Source organism: Chenopodium album, chromosome 11, assembly GCF_948465745.1.
Source record: "Chenopodium album chromosome 11, dcCheAlbu1.1, whole genome shotgun sequence".
Classification (NCBI taxonomy): Eukaryota; Viridiplantae; Streptophyta; class Magnoliopsida; order Caryophyllales; family Amaranthaceae; genus Chenopodium; species Chenopodium album.
Genome location: NC_137844.1, coordinates 7,284,887 through 7,308,749, shown reverse-complemented (window position 1 = coordinate 7,308,749; position 23,863 = coordinate 7,284,887). Strand labels below are relative to the sequence as shown.

The 23,863-nt window shown below is 33.9% G+C and overlaps 1 protein-coding gene across 1 annotated transcript; it reads right to left on the bottom strand.

Annotated features, from left to right (window-relative positions):
* Positions 1-368: 368 nt before the first annotated feature.
* On the bottom strand, positions 369-4,685 carry LOC145566181 (putative WRKY transcription factor 72). Its single transcript, XM_081625689.1, has 4 exons — positions 4,524-4,685; positions 4,256-4,363; positions 1,550-1,620; positions 369-1,326 (listed from the first exon to the last, which is right to left on the bottom strand). Exons 1-4 carry the CDS (start codon positions 4,683-4,685, stop codon positions 369-371), a joined length of 1,299 nt encoding a protein of 432 aa, XP_081481815.1.
* Positions 4,686-23,863: the final 19,178 nt, after the last annotated feature.

Below are 23,863 nucleotides of genomic sequence, written 5' to 3'. Positions count from 1 at the left end.
CATTGAAAAGATATTAATCTCTCATATTTATTTTTGACAAATTAACATATCATCAACATGTAAAAATATGTAAGTAATATAGCTAGACAAATATACAATTATATTAGCATTGTATTAGTACATATATAGTCAATCTTACAAATTCCCATCCACAATCAAACTAATAAAATTATCAAAGTATATATAGAATGAATCACAGAGTATGTAGAAGAAATTAAGAAATGTATGATTGAAAAAAATGAATAGACTCTAGTTCAAAACTCCTATAAGACTTGAATATTAAATTATCTCACTAGCTAATAATAATAATCTACAAACCAATGTTTGCTTTTTAAAAATCTACAATTTACATTAAGCCTTTCAAATGTTCAATTTGTTTGATTATTTATATTATCAGGGGAGGAAGATGTGCTTTTAGTAGAAGAGAAAGGCAATGAAGAAGTAAGAAACATATGGCTACTTTGAGCTAATTCTGAATTTGGTGCTATAGGAACCTTGTTGGACAAGCTTGAAACATATCCATTACTGTCCTTATTGCTTGTGGATTGAAATAATGAGCTATTTGTAGAAGAAGTATGACGACCGCCTCCTTCATGGTGACTATTGCTCGTGTAATTTCCAACTATTTTGCTATTAGCATTGCCATTATTTCCATTGATGAAGGATGACAAGGTGGCGGTTAGAATTGAATGGAAGCTTGGATCTGAAGTAAGAACCTTAGCTGCTTGAGCAAATGTATCATGATTAGGAGGATTATTATGAGAGATATTACTCTTTTGCAAGAGATTACTTTGAAAATTGTATGTATTATTATTTGATGATCCAATATTATTTAGTGGACTATTATTTAGGGTATTTTTGATGTAGGATTGACTTCCATAGCTAGGTAATCCATTAGACCAAGAGTAAAGGGGATTATTATTAGAATTTTCCGAAAAATTGAATGTGAGATTTGTGGAAGAATACCTTGAACCTAAATTTGGAGCAACCTTATTGAATTGGTTATTTGTGGATGATAAAGGGGTTGAAGTAAGGTCTAGGGTTACTGTAGGGTGTATAGGAGTAGGAGAAAATGTAGAGGAATTTGGAGAAAAAAATGGATTTTGTTCAGAATTATTGAGGATATTGAACTTAAGGCCTCCATGAAGTTGCTCTCCAATAGGTGTCGTTGTGGTGGTCGTAGAAGGGAGTGATCCGAGATTTGAAGATGTCGACGATTTAGACATTAACATGTAGGCTGCTGCTGAAGTGGTGGAAGCCATTGCGGTTGCTGAGACTGGGAGTGGATGGTTGTGTGCCCCTTCATATGTGGTGATCAAGATGGACCTGTTTTTGAAGCTTTAAATTCAAGGAATTCAAAGAAACTGTTTAACAAAACCTTGAATTTAAAGAAACCTTCCTTATCGAAGGAGGCAGGAAAGGAACGTTTCCCCCCAAAACCCCCTCGGGGGGATGTTTACAAGAACTTAAACTGGAGAGACTGAAGACTGCCTGGAGGGACGTTCAGTTTTAAATTTAAACAGGGCTGATGCTGTGAAGAATCGTATACCATGGGCATGGTTGCCATGGGCTCTCAACTGGCTGAGTCAGTTGTTTGTGGAAGTCCATGGAGGAAGAAGGCTATGGTTGCGTGAGGAAATTCAGAAATAGGTCAGGAAAAAGAAAAAAAAATGAACAAGTCTTCCGGGTCTATCCCGTACGCCTGTTTTCAAAAAGTAGAGTAAAAGGGGTTACTTGTAGGGTGTTATTGGTTTGGTACGAGATTTTGGTCTGGGGCGGTTACTCAACCCATTCAAGTGTTCCATACAAGTAACCCCAGAATATAAGTAACATTCTACAAGTAACACCTACAAGTAACTCCAGAAACAAGTAACCCAGAATACAATTTTTTTTTTCAAGAGTTACTTGTACGATGTTACTGATTTTGGTCAGGGGTTACTTGTAGGGTGTTACTAATTTTGGTCGGGGTTACTTGTAGGGTGTTACTGGTTTGGTATAGGGCATACGTACAAGCAACCCTTAAACAAGTAACTCATACAAGTAACCTTGAATAAGTAACTCATACAAGTAACCCATGCATACAAGTAACACTTATATAAGCTAGTAACGTAACTCATATAAGTAACCCTTGAATAATTAATCATACAAATAACCCCTGAATAAGTAATCCATACAAGTAACCCCTTAAAAAAAAAACAAGTAACCCCTAAAAAATACAAGTAATCAGTAACTCTTGAAAAAAATCAAACAAGTAACCCCTGAATGATACAAGTAACCCCTGAATAAGTAATTCATACAAGTAACTCTTGAAAAAAAAAATATAAGTAACCCCTAAATAAATAATCATACAAGTAACTCCTGAAAAAAAAAAAAAAAAAAAAAAAAAAAAAAAAAAAAAAGTAACACCTGAAAAATACAAGTAACCCTGACAATACCAGTAACTCCCATTATTTTTGCTGACTTAGCAGCAGGCCACACCATGTGGCCTGCTGCACCAAAAAGGCACTGATGAATATTTCTAGTAAGATACTCCTACAATAATCAACAATCATAAAATCTTTAAAATAAAAGTATTCAATTATTACACTAATTAATCTAAGTTTCTTGTACAATGTTCAACTATGATGTTTTTGTATTGTAGTAGCTATATATATAGTGAAGAAGAAGCCAAATGAAAGAATGATGGTAAATCCTAATATCCTATACTATGAAAGTTGGGTTGAAATATATATGGATAATCTTATTTTTGTTTCATAAATGAAATCATGTAGATAGTACGAGTAGTATGCTAATAAGATGGGAGAATATTTATAAACGAGTGGTAAATCGTACTAGTATTTAATTTGTGAAAAATAATTACATATAGTCTTTCAGTTTTTTTTTTTTTTTTTCTTTTTTTGCATTGCATTGGTAACAATCACGGCATGCGGAATACTATAGTACGGAAGTCAAAGAGGGTTGGATATAGGGAGGAGAACAAACAGGGTATATCCATATATGTAAGAAATGAAAATCAAAAATATCGAAGAGACAATATTCAATATTGTACGTTTGATTTTTATAAAAGTATCTTGCAATTTAGCATGTACTCCGTATATATATTGACTTAGGAAAAAAAATAAAATTAATCCCAATTATATTTGCAAAAAAAAAAAAAAAGAAAGAAAAAAAAAAGGTATTTCAAATGAAAATGTGAACCCTTTTCTATTGTATCAATAGCAATGTGTACACTATGTATTTTATAAAATACAAACTTTTTGTATAAAATATAAAAGTTACCTCTTTCAAAAAAAATATAAAGTCACCTATTTTTAACATATGAAATTTACTCATTTTACAAGAATTACACGTATAAATCACACAGTCACTCATAAGAATAAAAGTATATAACCATGCAAATATTACCGATTATAAAATATAAAGTACGGAGTATATTCCAATTAAATTACCTTCCAATTAAAAATAAAAATTATAGTTACCTTAGCTAAGGGCCTGTTCACATTTACTTAATTTTAGTTCAGTTCAGTTCAGTTCAGTTCCAATCAGTTCAGTTCAGTTCAGTTCAGTTCAGCTCTTAATTTCCCTCTCACATAAAATATTTATTTCAGCTCAATTCAGTTCAGTTCAGTTCCAATCAGTTCAGTTCAGTTCAGTTCAGTTCCAATCAGTTCAGTTCAGTTCAGTTCAGCTCAGTTCAGTAAATATGAACATGCCCTAAATCTAGTTAAAAGTTAACCTATAATTGGCCGATGTACTATTAAAAAAATACGGAGTAATGATTAATGTAAACTGATCAAGTGTACATACACAAAAGTTTTTACTTTTATCTTGAATTTTATACTAATTAACCTTTTATTTAGGTTATTTTTTATTTTGACAATTATTTAGGTTATTGAATATCCCATCCTAATCTCATCATTTTAATTTAGAATTAGAGGCAAAAAATCATGGTTTTTGTTTTCCTACATAGGTTTTTTTTCAAATAACAATAACAATAATATTAAATTTTTTTTTCTAAAAAAAGATACATCGGTATCGATTAATTAGTACTAGATATAGGGGGAAATGAATCTGAATCTAAATATATAAATACCAATATACTAAGGATTTTATTTTATTTATTTTATTTTATTTTATTTTTTATTTTTAGTTTTGCTATCTATCTAGATTTGAAGGTTTCCAAAAAAAAAGGGACCATCATGGTAGATTTACAGCATAGGAGTACGTAATACACAAAAGATAATCAATAAATTACCTGTTTATTAACGTCGGAATCTTCCTTAATATTATGCTCAGCAGTCGATTGTGTCAAATTTTCATCCTCCTTTTCAATTTCCTTTCCATTACTCCCACCTCCATCATTCTGCAATCAAATATGAACAACAATTGTAAGCTAAGAGGCTTAAAAATTCAATTAATAACAAATTATATTACGACCTAATTTATCGTTTTAGATAATAAAGAATTACGAGTAATAGATCAAATAATAGATGAATCGATTTATAATTTATATGTATGTATACCTTATGAGTTTCATCGTTGAAGCTAGTCGAGGGAGATGATGATGGATCGACTCTTTTACGACGATTATTGTTATTAGAATCTTTCTCTTCCTTGATTTTCCCTTCATCTTGAGAAGAGTTGGCTCCTCCATGTTGTTGTTGCTCCATACTCGTCGTCGTCATGCCTTACTCTTGCTTTCTCTAGCTCTCTTTGTTTTTGTTAATTGTTTGTCGTGTTCAAACTGTAAACTGTGTGTGTTCGTTAAATTATCTGCCTCTTTAAATTATAGAGGCAAGCAATGTAAGGGAGCCTTAACTGTTTGACTTAACCTATTTTATATTTCTGATTACATTTTATTAAACTAAGTTGCAACTATATGAGTTATTATTAGTCTATTTTATACGAGTATTCAACATTATCGACTATAATACTATTGTACTAATATAATAAGGTTTATGTCCTTGAAAAACTCCCTCTTTCAATTCGTATGTTATATGTTGATCAAGGTACACTTATTACCCTCATTTCTCCCTCGTCTTTTGATTTGTTTAATTTTCATTTATTACAATTTGTAGGTATTTTGGTTTATAAAAAGTCACAAAAGATATATAATGATGTTAGAGGAGAGGCTATAAAGGGGCCTCTTAAGAATAATAAAACCTAACATGTACTTCGTTAAAGCTAAGCTAGTTGATTTTCTGTATTGAATTGAATCTCTCAAAAATTATGTCTGACTTTACCCTTGAGTGATGCAATGTATGCGGTATTCGATTATCAAATTTGATTGGTATGTCATATATTCTAAAGACTTTAAAGCCCTGTTCTTTTGAGCTTCTGGGCAGAGCAGAGTAGAGCAGAGCAGATTTCAGCAAAGCAGAGCAGAGCAGAGCAGATTGAAGCAGAGCAAAGCAGAGCCGAGCAGATTGAAGCAGAGCAAAGCAGAGCCGAGCAGAGCAGAGCAGATTTCATCATTGTTATTATTATTATTATTATTACTAATATTGTTATTATTACTATTATTATTATTATTATTATTATTATTATTATTATTATTATTATTACAATTATTATTACTACTACTACTAATACTATAATAATAATTGTAATGCTTTATTATTGTTATTAAATATTAAATATTATTATTATTATGATTATTATTATTATTATTATTATTATTATTATTATTATTATTATTATTATTATTATTATTATTATTACTACTACTACTACAACTACTACTACTACTACTATTATTACTATTATTATAATCATTAAATTTTATTATTAAAAATTAATTATTATTAATAATATTAATATTATTAAATATTAATTATATTATTATTAATATATTATTATTAAATATTAATTATATTATTATTAATATTATTATTATTAAATATTAATTATATTATTATAAAATATTAATTATTATTATTAAATATTAATTATATTATTAAATATTAATTATATTATAATTATTAAATATTAATTATATACTTCCTCCGTTTTCTTTTACTTGCAACACACCTTTTAAGCACGCAGTTTTAGGAGATGATTAGTGAGGGTAAACGAGCGATTTTATCAATATAATTTTTACACGAAAATTAGAATAGAGTTAAGTATCATTTGTAAAAATTATAATGAAAAATTTGTCCATTTACATTACATAAACCAGAGCTCAAAACACGTGCCACAAGGCTGTGTTGCAAGTAAAAGAAAACGGAGGAAGTATTATTATTAATAAATATTAATTATTATTAATAAATATTATTTATTTATTTATTATTATTAAATATTAATTATTATTATCATTAAGTATTAATTATTTATTATTAATTTTATTAAATATACATTATTATTATAATAATTCAATATTAAGTATTAATTTTAAGCAGAGCAAAGCAGAGCAGGGCAGAGCAGAGCAGAGCAGATTGAAGCAGAGCAGAGCAGAGCAAATTTCAGCAGAGCAAAGCAGAGCAGATTTCAGCAGAGCAAAGCAGAGCAGAGCAGAGCAGAGCAGCTCTAAAGAACGGGGCCTAAATATGGCAAACTAAGTAGTTGATTGTAATAAATACGCAAAAATCCTTACTTATTGTCAAATAAATATTACTTCTTTCAAAGTAAAACAAGAAATGGTGTCTATTGTTATGTCATGGAAAGGGTAACATCATTCACATGTACGCCATACCTCCCTCGTGAAAAGTATAGGTTTTAATGTGGCTCATCTATATAATATACGAAGTATATATTATTCCGATCCATGTATATATATACCATACTATATTACTATGGAAGATTAATTATTAATTTATAATGCTGTATTATCAAGATATTAACATTACTTGAACTATAAAACTAGTCCAATTCAACGATTTAAAATTAGATTAGCAAAAAAATCCTATCATTTACATCAGAGTTGAAATTCTGTCAGCTGAAAAATTGGTTAAAGAAAAGAAGTGGTACAGAGAGAAGACTTTTTTGTACGAGTGAACGTTGAAGTTTCGTACATTACAGAAGTCACATGTTGCCGAAGGAGAAGGAAGTCGGATATTAATTTTTAAGGTCAAACTTCAACTTCTAAATTCTGTCTAACAGTTTTTTAAGCCATTTTGCCTTGTTAATTAATTATAGGGGGTTTATAATAATTGTATAAAAAGTAGTATAACACTATGAATATAAATAAATAGGAATAATATAGATTTATTTGTTTGTTTCTTTTTTTTCTATTTTTTATTTTTATTTTTATGGCGGCTCTTCTAAATTGGAAAAGGGATGAGTTTTCAAGTTCTATAAAATAGAAAAAGTCTCTACACCTTAATGCTTATTTATCCTTTGCAATTAACCTTTTTGTAGTCTTTGTAATTATATTATTTGTACTTTTTTGAAACTCCATACCGTTTATCAGTTGCTTTAGGCATATGTGTGTACAATTGTATATAATTCATAACTTTGAATTATTTTTATATTTTAATATAAAAAATACTCTCTCCGTTTTTAAATACTTGCTTCACTTTTCATTTCCAGCCGTTTTTAAATACTTGCCCCATTTCCTTATTTGGAAAATTTTTACAATATTAAATTAATTTCTCTCACCTAGTGGACCCAACAATGTTAATTCTATATTCTCTCTCCTTTAATTCTCTTCACTACTTTTGATTTTTACAATTTTTTATTCTTCCACCTATCCCACTATCTCCATTTTTTGTTACTTTTTCCAATTTCTCCTAAAACTCCGCGTATGGAGAAATGGAGCAAGTATTTAAAAACGGAGGGAGTACAATATAATCTTCCATCTTTATATTATTAGAATTGAATAAAATAATTATAGACATACTTCATATAATATAAGAAGAAAAAATAGCCTTTTCGATCAATATAATAAGTTTGAACACAAAAAAAAACTTTCTCCGTTCTTTTTTTTTATTGCATCATGAGTAATTTCACGCTTGTCAATGTATTACTTTGCCTATTAATATCTTTAATTATACTTTTATAAAAAATATAAAATGTTGATATTTGAAAAGTAGCAAGATTTCAAGATAAACCTAACTAGATTCTACGTGACTATATTTTTCCTTACGAATAAATTAAATCACAAAAGATGATCGACTTATGTGAGTAGGGTAGGTGCAATAAAAGAAATACAGAGGAAGTATATTTTTATTACTACTAATTTGGATCATTATTATAAATTTCAAGTGCATCATCCAGCATGGTGAATGAGTAATATAATTAACCTTCATTGCTAATTTTAGAGAAAAGATCTTATACAGATGAGATAATTGTAAAGTAGGTAACTCATTGTGTGATGACTACAGTAATAATTTTTGCAATGGTTGTCGAGTTTTCGAATTTGATTGCAAGCTTGGGTTGGTGGTGGTAGCCTGAGGTGGTAGGTTTATTAAGGATGCAAAATAGGACTAGGTGTAATTTTTTTATTGGACAAGTAGGACTTGGGGGTAAACCTGACTGAGAGAATCAAGATTAAATCAAAAGGAGCTAAGTAAGAAAATTGCCTACTATTTCTTGTACAACCCAATCCAAACAGCTTATCATCAAGGGTTATACGATTGAGTAATTAACATACTTATTAGCTAGTTGACTACTTAATTAATTAGCGTAACATGATAGATTGATAGGGATGCTAACTCCTAAGTCCTAACTGGCTAGCTATAGGATAATGTGCGCTGAACCCTTTATTTTAGCCATCATTAGCTAATTTTATGATAAATTTACGTTAATGAATGTCAAATTATTAGTATGACATTACTTCTAGTAGTACAATTCCGCACGAGTAAACAATTTAATTAAATCATGCAAACTCCTCTAATTTCTAGCCAATTTGGTATTGGTGGCGCAATTTGCTCTTTGAGAGAATAATAGGTTGTTCACACAAGAATATACTTTCTACTTGTATTAATTAAATAATTATGATACTATATTAAGTAAATAACTAAATATAATTGGTATCGTCTGCTCTACAAATTGTTCCCCATCGCATGACATTGAACCTTCATTTAGCATTTTATAATATATAGCATGATGCCATAATATATGAAATTTAATGTTGTGTTGTTCATTGCATGAGTTGAAAGAAAAAGGGTCAAACCCTTTATCTAGGGCAATTAATTGCACCCTAATTGATAGTACTTGGAGTATTATAAATCATTTTTTCCATGAAGTAGTTAGCAGCCAATTACCATGTCTCCTCAATAGTTATATTATTAATAAGTTGATAATTTCACCTTACTTATCGAGTTCGTTATACCGACATAGTAATGTGTTTTAATTTATGTCACTCGATCTATAATAATATGCATTGGTGGTTAACTTTTTCTGAATCTTGTTAAAGAGCTATCAAAATTACGAATTGAAGCAGTTAAATGTTGCCTATAATTCTAAGTTTCTAACCCTATAGTTTTGCGTACATTTATGCTCATCAATTTATGTCTTATTTTAATAAATCAGGCAAAATAAGTTTTAATACTGTAATGAAAATAAACTATATATAGTGCATGCACTCATCATATGTACTCCGTACATGCATAACATAAGGTATGCGTTTAATACTATAATATATAAGTTGAGAATTCATATGATAAATCTAGTGTTCTTATATTCTAGTGTTATTGCATGTTTGATTTTTCTACATCATAATTACATGCATTTTGCCATTTTCCTTAAAATATACTTTGGAAAATCTTCTTCAACAGTGATTACAGATTTGTAAGATTTTTGTTGATTAATAATAATGTGAAGCTAAGAATTTAATAAACTGCGAGCGTGAGAAGTGGTAGGAGCAACTTTAATGAGAGCCAAAGTAAGCATTGGGATCTAAGCCGTTGACGCCTAATAATTGACTACCAAATAAACGTGGTTTGATCCGAAGATATTGGTCTTTTCTGCCACTTTATACTATACAAATAACTGAATAAGTACATTATTATGCTACGTACTCGTAAATTTTATTTATTTATTTTTTTTTTCCCTGTGATTTTATTTAACTTATTATCTACCAGAAGATCTTTGAAGTATGAGTTTTTAGATTAAAGATTTATTCAATTAACAAGCTTGATATGGAATGTGATAACTTAGATAGTTCTCAATCTTGTTCGTTGAATCAATTACTCTTTCAAATGTTTTTCTATAACGCCATATTCAATATGAAAATGGATTTTTCGAGCATGCATGTGAAATTTAATTTTGACTTCATTATTACAAACTTATAGGATAATATATTTCCGCTTCTACTTGTGCGTCGTACAAGGCTCCTAGAAGATCGTCATATTACGGGTATACTTGTGTGGAAACACTTGTTATGAGTATAAATGTTTATGAAGACTACAAAATGATCAAGTCCAACTTTTTTATATAATACATTCGATATGACAAAAACAAACTACTAATTTGTTAACTTACATAAATATGTAATGAACATATATAAAAAGTTGTGATGAATAAACTAGTTGTGATGAATAATAACTTGTATTACTAACTTGTTTGAATATGTATGGATTATGGAATATAATTAAACTAGTCGGGATGAATAAATTTTACTAAGGATATAATAAATCTCTTACATACTGTATAAAATTGAAATAAATAGATTAATGTAAAAAATAGTTATAAGTTGACTTTTATTTATTTGTAAATAGATTGACCATTTCATTGAGTTAATTGATAAAAAGGATACGCCAAGTGATGTAGGAGACTTGTGCGGCTAAATAATGTAGCATGACATTTAGTTGGCAATATTTTCTAAATGGTCAATTAATTTTTAATGCATATAAAAATTATAAGTTGGACAAATAAAGACGAAACAAAAGAAACGGAAGGAGTCAACTAGTCCACGATTTTGCAATTTGTTTATAAATCATGGATTATTTGATCCATGTGAAAATGAGCTTCCAAGATTGAACATAGTTGTCAAATTCGAAGCCAATGCACCAACCAATAGCAAGCAATGTGCTTCCATTGACCTAAATATTTCATCAATTTTCTTACAATAAGATCTTAAATCTCACTTTCATACTTTTTATTATGCCATGGTCCTTGCAATTTATTTAATCTACAACTAGGATATAATCTTGCCAATTATATTATTTGAATTACTATATTAGATTAGATATTGTTCATATTAATTAGTGATCTAAGATATGAGCTACATACAACATACATTTCTTGTTTTAAAGTCAACTAAGTGTTCCATACTCATAATTAGAATGTCAACCTAAGTTACAACTTACAAGCAATAATACGATAATCGACAAACAAATCTTGTAGTGAAGAAATATAGAGGAATAATGAATTCCATATGACAAACCACATTATTTTTATTTATTTTTTTTTTTTTTTTTTGGAAAATTCTCAATGGTAAACACTAAAAAAATAAATTACAATGGTAATCTATAATTTGTAGAACTAATTCAGTGGTAACATTAGTTAAGCATTTTAAGAAAATATTAACCATGGTTAATGTTTTAAAAGGGGGAAAAGAGAAATGTCTAAAGTATCCCTATTTAAAAAATAAAAATAAATTTTTTAAAAAAAACCCACCCACTTCTTCTCCTCTCCCCCAACCGAACCCAGCCCCTACCTACCCACGACCCCGGTGCCGGCACCAACCCCACCGATAATTTCCTCTCTCTCTTTCGTGGCGCCCACCACCACCACCATCATCATCATCATTTTCACTATTAACAGAACACCCATCATCATCATCATCATTTTCACCATTAACAGCAACCCTAGATTTCGACGCAGATTGAATCGGGCTACGGAGGTTCAACGAATCGGGTCAATTTCGTAGGTGTATCTCGACTGCGACGGGTAGAAGTCAGTGTTAGATCATCGGAAACCGCCACTGAAGGAGATTGAAGGTTTTTTTTAGGGTTTTTCTCTCTTTTCAAGATTTGTGTTGATGGTGTAGTTTGGGTTGGGTGAGTTTTCATAGTTCCATCCTTCGGAAATTGTGACGGATTTTTGAAGAGAGAGTTTTCTGCAAATTCGAGAGAGAAAAAATTAAAATTTATGAAAAGGGTGGTGGTTGGGCTGAAAAGGAGAGGGAATCGGGGGAAGGAGATATGTGGGAATCGGGAGGAGAGGGTCGCTAGCGCCGGGGGAAAAGAGGAAGAGGGCCGCCGGTGCCAGGGGAAGGGAAGGATAGGGTCGCCGGTCGCCGTTAGCAGGGGAGGGGGCTAGCAGTGGGTTGGGGTTGGGGTGGCTGGTTTTTTTTTTATAATTAATAGTGTTATATTAGTCATTATGCCTTTAGGTTAACTATGGTTAACCTAATAATTATGGATTAATTTTATTAATATTTACAACTAATTATTTTAACAAATTATAGATTATCATTGATAATTTGTTTTTTTAGTGTTTACCATTGAGAATAAAAGAAACCTTAAGAGCACCTTTGAGAATTTTCCTTTTTTTTTTTTTTTGAGGATTTCTTTATGCTATGTACCGATCAATGACTAGCAATAGACTACTTTTATTGTTTTTAATTTTATCCTATTTAAAATGTTAAAGGAGTAGAGAGTTTGGACTACTTACAAAGTGTAGACGATGTTCCAATTTATGAGAAGTGTAGCTTCCCTGTGATGAATAATTTAATATATATTGTATTTTTTAATGTGAGACAATTTATATGTGTATAGAAAATATGAGGCTTCAGCATTATTTCATTACAATTAATTTAGTATTACATTACAATTAATTTAGTATTACTATGTACTTATTAGTAACTCTACCATCAATTATACAACAATAACATATCACTAATCTAATTTTGGAAGTTAATTATTGAACCTAAGCTAAGGAAACATAGAAATTTTTTTTTAAAAAAAAAAAAAAAAAAAAAAAAAAAAAAAAAAAAATTTACTAGTGAGCCTAATAAACTCCACATGGTAGCTGCCTATCTAGCTGGGGACCTTGGGGTAAATAACTAAATATTAAAGGTGTTCAAAATATAACTTGACCAAAATTACTCCACATGGTAGCCTAATAGGAATGTTGAATTAGTTGATTATGTGGAGGGTCATACCAAAAACTATTTCCATGCCTTATTTAAATTCTCTCCTGATAGTAAAGAAATCCTTTTTACTGCTGTTCATGCACCCTCATCTCCTGCTAAAAGGCACAAATTGTGGAATGATTTGAAAGCCTCTCTCCCTCCTGATAATACACCATGGCTGTTCTTGGGTGATTTAAATGAAGTTACTCGCCCTTCTGAAAAATCTGGAGGTCTTCGATTCAGACAATCTCAATGTGCTGATCTAAACAAACTTGCCGAGGCCGCATGCATGGTTGATCTTGGCTTCTCTGGCAACCCTTTCACTTGGAACAACGCTAGGGAAGGTCTCGATTTAATTCAAGAACGACTTGACAAGGCATTAGGAAATCCGAGTTGGCTGAATACTTACCCCAATACTCAGGTATCTCATCTTGCTCGAACATACTCTGATCATTGTCCTATTTTAATTTCTATTTTTAATAATCGAAAAGGAGGTCCTTACCCCTTTAGGTGTAAGGCTGCTTGGTTGGAACATGTGGAATTTTCTAGCTTTTTTGTTCATAATTGGGATTTGCATGATCATGATTTCCTAAAAGGTAGATCTGAATTCTTGGGTAATATTAAAAATTGGAATCACAATGTGTTTGGGAATATCACTAATAAAAAAAGGAGGTTGGTGGCTAGGATCGATGGTATACAAATTGCTTTAGCTAAAAATTACTCTACCTTTTTGGTTAATTTAGAAAAAGATCTGCTTTTTGAGTTAAATCATATTTATAAAATTGAGAGAATTATTTTTGCTCAAAAGTCGGGTCTAGATTGGAGGAAAAATGCAGATTGCAATACTAAATATTTCCATTTGCTTGCTAATATTAAAAAAAGTAGAGGAAAAATTTTATCTTTGCAAAATGATGAAGGAATTTGGATTAATGATCTCACTGTTTTGAAAAGTATGGCTCGAAATTATTTCCAAAATATTTTCCAAAGTCAGGATATTAATATTGATATGATGAAAAGCTTTCACTATCTTAAAAATAATCCCACTTGTTCTAATCCTAGTTTCAGTCTGCCTCCATCTTCTGATGAAATCAAGTCTATTCTTTTTCAAATGGATTCCTTTAAATCCCCTGGTCCAGATGGTTTACAGCCTATTTTTCTTCGGCAGCATTGGTCTTCTCTAGGTCCCTCAATCTTTTCTTTCATCTCTGATTGTTTCACTAAAGGGTCTATTCCAAACATTATTAATGATTCCTATATTTCCCTTATCCCTAAGTGTGACTGCCCTAATACTATGAAGGACTTTAGACCTATAGGCTTATGCAATTCTATTTATAAGCTTATCACTAAGTGTATTTCTAACCGGTTAAAACCAATTATGGATGATCTTATAAGCCCTTTTCAAGCTAGTTTCATTCCTAATAGATCGATTGAAGAAAATGTCATTATTATAAAAGAAGTTGCCCATCACTTTAACAAAGCTTCTAACAAAGCTAATCTTATGGCTCTAAAGATTGATCTTTCTAAGGCCTTTGATTGTTTAGAGTGGGGATTTATTAAAGACACTCTCCTAAGCATTAATCTTCCTTCTAACATTGTTAATCTTATCCTTAGTTGTGTTTGCACTCCTCGTATTTCTCTCCTTTGGAATGGAGAAATCACTGAGTCCTTTTCCCCTTCTAGGGGAATAAGACAAGGTGATCCTTTATCTCAGTATATTTTCGTTCTTTGCCTTGATCGTCTTTCAAGTATGATCCAAGATAGGGTTAATGATGGATCATGGAAGCCGATGAAAATTGCTAAAAATATGAGTATTTCTCACTTGTTCTACGCTGATGATGTATTTTTATTTGGTAAAGCTACCACTAATAACATTAACACTATGATGGAAGTTCTTGATAACTTTAAAGCTATCTCGGGTCTTTCTATTAATATTCAAAAATCTTCGGCCATTTTTCCTAAGAAAATGAACCATAATATTAGAAAATCCATTTGTGAGGTTTGCAATATCACTAATACCACCAACTTTGGGAAATATTTAGGTGTTATCATCTCTCATAAACGATTAAGTCATATAGATTTTTTCCCTCTTTTAGATAAAACTTGTGCCAAAATTAAAGGTTGGCAAGCTAAATTGTTAAATATGGCCGGAAGATGTACCCTTATTAAATCTGTCCTAAATTCCTATCCGGTGTATTCTATGCAAACTAATATTTTACCTATGAATGTTATTAATGACCTTCAAAAAAAATGTAAACAATTTTTGTGGAATAGAGTTAATCGTTCTAAATATATTCCGAGAACTAATTGGGGAGTTGTTTGTGACCCAATGGCTAAAGGAGGATTAGGAATAAGAGATTTAAAAATATGGAACATTACCTTTATGGCAAAACTTGGTTGGAAAATTCTTACTCAATCTAATAAATTATGGATAAATATTTTCAAAAATAAATATCTTAAGTATTCCAACTTCTTAGATTATACCCCTAGACCCTCGGACTCAGTTATTTGGAAGGATATTTTGGCCGGAAGAAATGTTCTAAAAAAAGGAATAATTATAAATATAGAGGATGGCAAAGACATCTCCCTTTGGTATCATCATTGGATAGGTGATTGTCCTCTTTATCTCATTCCTAACATTCACATTCCTAATTCTAAAGGTCATTGGCGAGTTAGTGATATTATTAGGAATAATGAATGGTTTTTAGATAATGTAATTCATATTATTCCCTCTAACCTTGTCCCTTTGATCTTAGCTTACCCTTTTCCCAAGCTAGTCACAGTTTCGGATAGACTTAAATGGACCTTACACAATTCTGGCCAATTTACCATTAAGTCAGCCTATAATTCCACTAATCCCCCTTTTCATCTCAATACTTCCTTTCTCACCTCCTTTGCTTGGAAAAGTTTGTGGAAAATTCATGTCCCTTATAAATATAGAATGCTTCTTTGGAACCTTATTAGAGGAATACTCCCGGTTGCTACTACCCTTAAAAGAAAAATGAACTTCATAGATCCTATGTGCATGAGGTGTGAAGCTCCTTTAGAAGATAACATTCATCTTTTTAGAGATTGTCCTAATTCAAGTACTTTTTGGTCTATGGTTTTTATGCATTTTAAAGATTTAAACATTGATTTACAACGTTTTTATAACACAAATCTTATTGAATGGTTGGATTTTAATCTCACTAATACTAGTACTTGGAAAAAGATTTTCAGTGTTGCTATTTGGCACATATGGACTACTAGGAACATGGCTATTTTTGAGCAAAAAATGATGTTTATTCAAACTACTTTTAACAAATTCTATGTTGACTATATTTGCTGTTTGAGAATACATCATGCCCCTGCCATCGACTCTCCTTCTTCATCTACTTCTCAGATTCCTAGGCTTTGGGCACCTCCTCAAAAGGGGTATCATAAACTCAACACAGATGGTTCGTGGATAAGCGTGGACAATGCAAGTGGAGGTGGGGTAATTCGGTGTGAAAAAGGTCTTTGGTTAGCTGGTTTTGCTTCCAAATTCAATGCTGTCTCTGCTGCTTCTGCTGAATTACTTGCCATAAGAGACGGGTTACTCTTAGCTTGGGAAAAGAAGCTCAAATTTGTTGAGCTTGAAACTGATGCTGATAGCCTTAGCAAGATGCTGAAAAATCCAAAGTCTTTTGAGGATGGTGACTTAGGGAACATAATTCGTGATGTGGCTTCTCTTTTGGAAAGAGACTGGGAAGTTTGTGTGTTTCATGCTAATAGATGCGTGAACTTTGTTGCAGACAAGCTTGCTTTTATGGGAAGAACCAATTACAAGACGGGAGAGAAGGTTCCCTTCTCTTACCCTCCTCCAGAAGTCTACCAGACCTATGCCATGGAGATCCCTGAACTGCAGGATCAGTAGTGCTTTTGTGCAGCTCTTCGACCCTACTGCTGCTTTAAACTCTAATTATCTTTTTATATTTTTTGCTTATGTTTTTATCTTCTGTACTAAGGATAGCTTAAGCAATAGGATAAACTTTGATAATCTTGGGTGGTTTGTTTTTACCCTTGATTATCTTCCTTTTGGTCTGTTGATTTATTTCGACAGATGTTTTCCTACAGTTGGGGTGCTGGTTTCTATCACCAGCATCTTCATGATATAATTTAAGTTTATCCCTTTTGTGTTGAAAATATAACTTGACCACGAATACAAATGGAAGGTTGACGATTGTTAGAAGTTTAAATTTTATAGGGCCAAAATTTGTACCGACCAAAGCTTGGCTTATTAGTTCACAACCATGAGTTTATTAGATTAAACATTAAATTTTTTTGTCAATATAAAAAATTACACATCAACTTTTAATTGGAGGTTGTTTAGAGGTGGCCAAGTGGGAATTCAATTCCCTTAACCTCCCCGGCCACCCCTTCCTCCTTAAGGGTTTCGCTCCAATGGAGGGGCTACAATAACGCCACAACAATGTGCTCTGTATAATTTCTCAAAATGAGGCCCACGGTCAATACTTTCTTGTCCACTTGTCATGCATCCAACATCAATTTTGATAAAACTAAGGTGGCTAACGCACGTGATGCGTGACAGGCTAAAGTCGTATCACCTAATCAAAAATAATTACCTAAGTCCACTAACTTATGCAGATAGGGAAGTAGGGTCGGATCCACAGGGAAACAAGTCTTTCTACTCCTAATTAATTAAAAATAGCCTAAATTATTAAAGTAACCAATTTGTTGTGATAATTAGCTATACTACGAAGATTATGAGTAAAGAGAATGATTAGGGAAGAAATCAAATATTAAAAGGGCCTAGGGCATAGGTTCACTAATAAACAATATTCCAGGGTAAAACACAATAATCAATCATCAATGCATTAATCAATCAGATCATAAAGGGCTTTCGCTACGTATTACAATCACAGAATTAATTTACCGGTATTAAATCTCATCTCTCGAATCTCGACCTAACCATTTATAAATTAAACTGCCTATTGAAACTAAACCTAAACATCAATTCTCATCTCTCGAATCTCGAATCAATATTGCTAAACTCATACAATTAAACCTGGCCAAATCTAATTGCATAGCATTAAAACAATCAATAGGAAATCAATTAAGCATTAATAATCAACAATCATAAAATTACCCCCTTCATATTATTTATTAGATCCCCATAAACCCTAGAAGGAAAACTACTCAGACATAATTAAAACTAAGCAAAACATAATAATTAAACAAGACATGAAAGAAAAATAGAATGAATAAAATACTGAGATTAATTAAGAGAGAAATCGTACCAAGACGGCGGAATTACAATAGAGTTGAGGAACAAGAAAGAAAATAAAAGTCTAGAGAGAGAAAGTTGAGTAGAGAGAAGGAAGAGAATAAAAACTAGAGTAAGTAATAATGAAGAAGTCCTAATCTTGCCTAATAAAATTACATTAATACTAAGCAAGAATTATCCGCTAAAACAAATTAATCGGAAATCAAATTCCCTAAAACCTACACGCGCCCGGTCGGGCAAGGGGCCGCCCGACCGGGCCCGCCTTTTCCTCCAGAGTTGGCTTCTCGCGCCCGTCCGGGCGCTCCTCATGCTTCGCCCCGCCCGGCCGGGCGCGCCTTCGGGCGGAGCCTTGTGGCTTGGGCGAGGCTTTTTAGCCTCGGTCTTCTACCTTTGGGCCTCCGAACTTGGCCCAAATGCCATCGAACTGAGCCCTTAGTCACCGATTTGATACCTCCAATCGGCCTTGGGCTATCGAACGGAGTCGCGGTCCTCCAATACTTGTAGATGCTCCTCGAAAAGCCCGGGAAATTGCTCCAAGTACGCAAATTCTACAAAACTCAAGCAAAACTACCAAAGCACTGGAAAACACAAATCAGTAATAAAAGTGGCTCGTAGGAGCCAAAAACACTACTAATTACGACCAAGGGACGGGGATAAATATATATATAAAATGAACACATCAAACTCCCCCAAGCCAAACCTTTGCTTGTCCCTAAGCAAAGAGCTCCTCAATGAACAATAAAAACATGCCTCACCCCAATATAAAAATCAAGCACAAACGATTCAAGGCAAATCAAGTGAACATGCTTCAAAATCAACCAATCCTATCCATCTAATCACCTTTACTCCTCAACAATTGTCAAGTAGAGCAAACCACAAGAGCATATAGAATTCAAGACTAGTGCTCACACACTCAACTCTCATTTATGTGGCGAGTAAAAGATGTACTCGATCGCTCTCCATTCCAACCCCTTTATGTGAACAATGCCCTCCCAAACTCACAACACTCGCGTGTTTAAAAAGACATATACTCAACCTAATAGTCGACTCGGAATATGTCAAGTCATAACTTGCATTGATAAACAACACTTTCACATTTACACAACTCTATGCACAAGGTCAAAAGGTCTTTTAAAGCTTGTAATGTAAGGCTAGGGTAAAAGGGTAGGATAAATTTGGGAATATGTGAGAGAAAAGCCTTGCTAAAAGGGAGCCATATCCTAATAAACCCATGACCAAAAATAATGATCATAATCATCTCCAACAAAACTAACTCCAACACAAATCCACCAAATATACTCCAATCATAAAAATCAATCCCAAAACTTACAAAATTCACTCATAAAAATATGATAATATGGAACAAGAGTGAATATCAAACTTTGAACTCAAACTCAAATATTTACAATGAAACTCAATTTTTTCTTTCTTTTGATAAACCTTCACTTAGATAATTTGAACATGAAACTTTTTTTTCTTTTTGCTCTTTTTTTTTTCTTTTTGCTCTTTTTTTTTCATTTTTTTTCTTTTTTTTTTTTTTAAGAAGTTCACTTTTTTTTTTTATTTTCTCACTTTTTTTTCTTGAACTTCTTTTTTTTCTTTTTCATCACACTTTTATTTTTTTTCAAATATATACACAATAAAACTCATTAAAACAAAAATATGATCAAGAACAAATAACTTCTCAAACCCACCCAAATTGTGCAAATAAAGTGCACACTACAAACTCCCTCACCTCACTCACTAATAGCTCCCCCAAGCCAAGCTTGGGACTAGTAACCAATGGGGCAAACATGGCTTGTAATGTGGCTAAAAACAATAAAAGGGCACAAGCAACAACATGGGTAGCAAGAAGGGAACAAATGTATCTAAATAAATCTGAAGGCTACCTAAAAGAACAAATGCCTTCGTCCTCCTCATGTGCATAATAATGAGTTATGAAACACTACTCATCGTTGCAAATCAATACTCAAATTCATTGACATACCAGGAACTAAACACACATTCCTAACCAAATCAACTAGTCAAGCACTATATTCACATGTAGTTGGACAAAATTGACGCATGTTAAGGTTTCAAGGCAATCAAATATCAAATCATGATCAACTAATCCACAATGCTCAAAATCAAATACCAAGAATCAAAACAATTTTTCTCAAGTATGGGGCACAGGGAAGCATGATTTACAGTTCATTGGTTCGTATTTTTTATTTTTTTTTATTTTTCAATTTTTTTTGTATTTTTCAAATAAGGAAAGCAATAAACTAATCTAAAAAGCAATAAATCTAAACTAACAAAACACACCAAAAATAAACAAAAATAAAGAAAAAGGAAGAAGAAAAATATATACCAAATCCAAAAATCTCCCCCAAGCCAAGATCGGACAATGTCCTCATTGGCTCGAAAGTAGCCCAGCTGGCTACTCATCCTCATCCTGGTCCATCCGAGAGGACCCACCTGCTCCACCACTGGAACCTGCACCATCTGCACCAAAGGAGCTACCACCAAAATAGTTAGCATGAAAAGTCCCCCCCGGCGGTCCCCCAAAAGGAATGTCCTGGCCGTACCCATGGAACGAGGAATAGTCTGTGTAAATACCATGGGCAGTGGGATCCCTATCGTATCCCTGAGGTGGGGGCTGGAACCAGTCTGGGTAAACAACATCGTCGGGAATGTTGCCCCGACGAGCGTAATCATCATAAATAGGGTAGAGCCCCCTACCCTGGTTCCTCTCTAGGTAGCCTAGCCTATGGTCGACAGAGCCAATCATCTGTCTGAACTCGGTCTGGGTCTGCTCTATGCGACCTATGGCCTGGCCAATACTCTGCAAGTCCCAAACTGGGTCAGAGTCACCGTGAGGGACGGAATAGGACTGTCGGGGTGGTGATGGTGGCTGTGGAATGAGTTGAACTACAAGCTGTGGTTGGGCCTGGGCCTGCTGTGGATCCTCACCCCTAGCATGGGCAACTAACAGGGCATAAGTGTAGGACTCTTGCCCTGAGGGAAAGGCGGTCAGGTCTGGGTTGGGAAAAGGAAAAATGGGCAAGGGTTGTTCAGTCCCTGTCCTAATGCACCCATGGGTGACCTGGTTCTCGTCTACCCGCAACCACCCAAGCTCCTCAAGGTACCTAGAGGTCATGTAGGTGTCGGGTCCCATGTTAGTCATCCGGTGGGGTCCACTCTCTACAAAACCGGCCTTCTTGATGGCTATCCTAGTGATAAGGCCACCAAGACGGATGGGGGTAGTGTGGTGGTTGCTGGCCGTAGCATGCCTACCTAGGTGGTGGATGATATACCGGGCTATGTTCAATTTCTCATACCCAAACATGTAATGGCCAATTACAGCTAGTTCATTGGTCTGACAGTTATGGGGTTCATTCCTACCTAGGAAACATACACCGGCAAATCTTTGCCACATTTTAGGGACGGGGTGGTGAATAGGCCTAGCACTAGCGTGTTGTGCAGAAACATGAGAAATGCCAGTCAAAGCTAAATACACATCCTCCATTTTAAACTCAGCATTCCATTGTTTATTTAATTCAGGTTCCAGTTCAAACAATTTACAAAATTCCACAAAAGAGAGAGTGATGTTTTTATTATTAAGCCTAAAAATTAATTTTGGACCACTTTTATGGTTTTGAATAACAAGAGAAGATAAAAATTCACAAGTTAATTCACGGTATGTCGAATAATGCATATCTACAAATTTACGCATACCAATATCGTTTAAAAATCTCCTAACAAAACCATAAATACCTAAAGCTTCTAAATTGGGACGGTGTAACCACCGTGAGGGAATTACCTCTCGTCCGTAGAGCACCTCCAACTTCTCCCGTTGCTCCGCCGTCGCGATCTTGATCGTCGGCCATTGAGGGAGTTGAAGAGCCGGGTCATATTGTTGGGATGACCCGCTTGAGCTACCCCCGAGAAAGTTTCTCGCCCTTTTAGCCGCCATTGGGAGTGTGGTCAAAAATTTAATTTGTGGAAAATGGAAATTTTTGATATAGGAATGTAGAGGATGAAGAGAGGAGTAAGAATATGTGAAAAGTTTTGGATTTGGGTAAGAAATGAAGGAGAAATCTTAGAGAGAAGTTAGAGGAAAATATGAATTTAGAGAGAGAAAGTGTCGAAGGAAAGAATGGAAGAAGGAGGAAAGAAGAAGAAAAGAAAAAGAAAGAAAGAAGAAGGAGAACCCGGGTGATCGCGCCCGGTCGGGCGAAGCTCTGCCCGATCGGGCGATCTACACGTCCAGGGTTCTTCTCTCGCGCCCGATCGGGAGCCTCACCGCCCGGTCGGGCGATTTTATTCGATTTCAAGTTCCTCTTCTCGCGCCCGGCCGGGCGTTCCTTCGCCCGGTCGGGCCAATTAAATGTCCGTATACGTCAACTCTCGCGCCCGGTCGGGCGAAGCTCCGCCCGGTCGGGCCCGAGAGTAGGGTTGGACGACTCAACTTTCTTCAAATTTGGCTAACTCTTTTCCTCTAATCTGTACCAAAAATTCATGAAATTCATTAAATTCCCTCATCTCTCCTCTCATAAGAAAAAAAGAAGAAAAAGAATAAAAAATAAAAACAAGTAAAATACGGGTTGCCTCCCGCAAAGCGCTGGTTTATCTAGGTCCCGCACGACCTTCTTACCATAGTATTCTCAAGGTGAGCTGGAACTAGTTAGGTGTAGTAGTTCAACTGCACCAATCGTAGCCCCGTCATGATAAATCTTAAGCCTCTGACCATTTACCTTGAACTCATTACCATGCTCATCAAACAACTCTACAGAACCGAATTTGTTGACCCTTTTTACAGTGAAAGGACCCGACCACCTTGACTTCAACTTTCCTGGGAACAGTTTAAGCCTAGAGTTAAATAACAACACCTTATCACCCTCTTTGAATTCTCTCGGAAGGATCATTTTGTCGTGCCATCTCCTAGTCTTCTCCTTGTAGACTCGCGCACTATCATAGGCCATCAACCTAAACTCGTCAAGTTGGTTAAGTTGTAGAAGCCTCTTATCTCCCGCTAGCTTAGCGTCCAAATTGAGCTCCTTAATAGCCCAATATGCCTTGTACTCTAACTCCACCGGAAGATGACATGCTTTACCATACACAAGTCTATAGGGAGTGGTACCTATAGGGGTCTTAAATGCGGTTCTATATGCCCAAAGGGTGTCATCCAACTTATCGCTCCAATCTTTCCTAGATTTTGCTACCACCTTCTCTAAGATGACCTTAATCTCGCGATTAAACACTTCGACTTGGCCACTAGTTTGGGGATGGTAGGCTAGCCCTGTCCTATGGTAAACACCACACTTCTTTAGGAGGGTATCTAACTTCCGCTCATGAAAGTGGGATCCTCCGTCACTGATTATGGCTCTAGGCACTCCAAATCTAGGAAAAATAGTTTTCTTGAAAAGCCTATGGACCACCTTGGCATCATTGGTAGGAGTGGCAATGGCTTCTACCCACTTGGATACATAATCTACGGCGACTAGTATATAACGGTTCCCTCTAGAAGAAGGGAACGGTCCCATGTAATCAACACCCCAAACATCGAAAATTTCAACTTCCAAAATCCTAGTTTGAGGCAT

What these genes read in the sequence shown, in the direction of transcription:
- LOC145566181 (XM_081625689.1), bottom strand. Translation starts at nt 4,685, where the DNA reads ATGACGACGACGAGTATGGAGCAACAACAACATGGAGGAGCCAACTCT. An exon ending in TCAACGATGAAACTCATAAG is followed by an intron (nt 4,364 to 4,523) that starts GTATACATACAT and finishes ATTTGATTGCAG; the next exon opens with AATGATGGAGGTGGGAGTAA. An exon ending in ATTCCGACGTTAATAAACAG is followed by an intron (nt 1,621 to 4,255) that starts GTAATTTATTGA and finishes ACGCAACCATAG; the next exon opens with CCTTCTTCCTCCATGGACTT.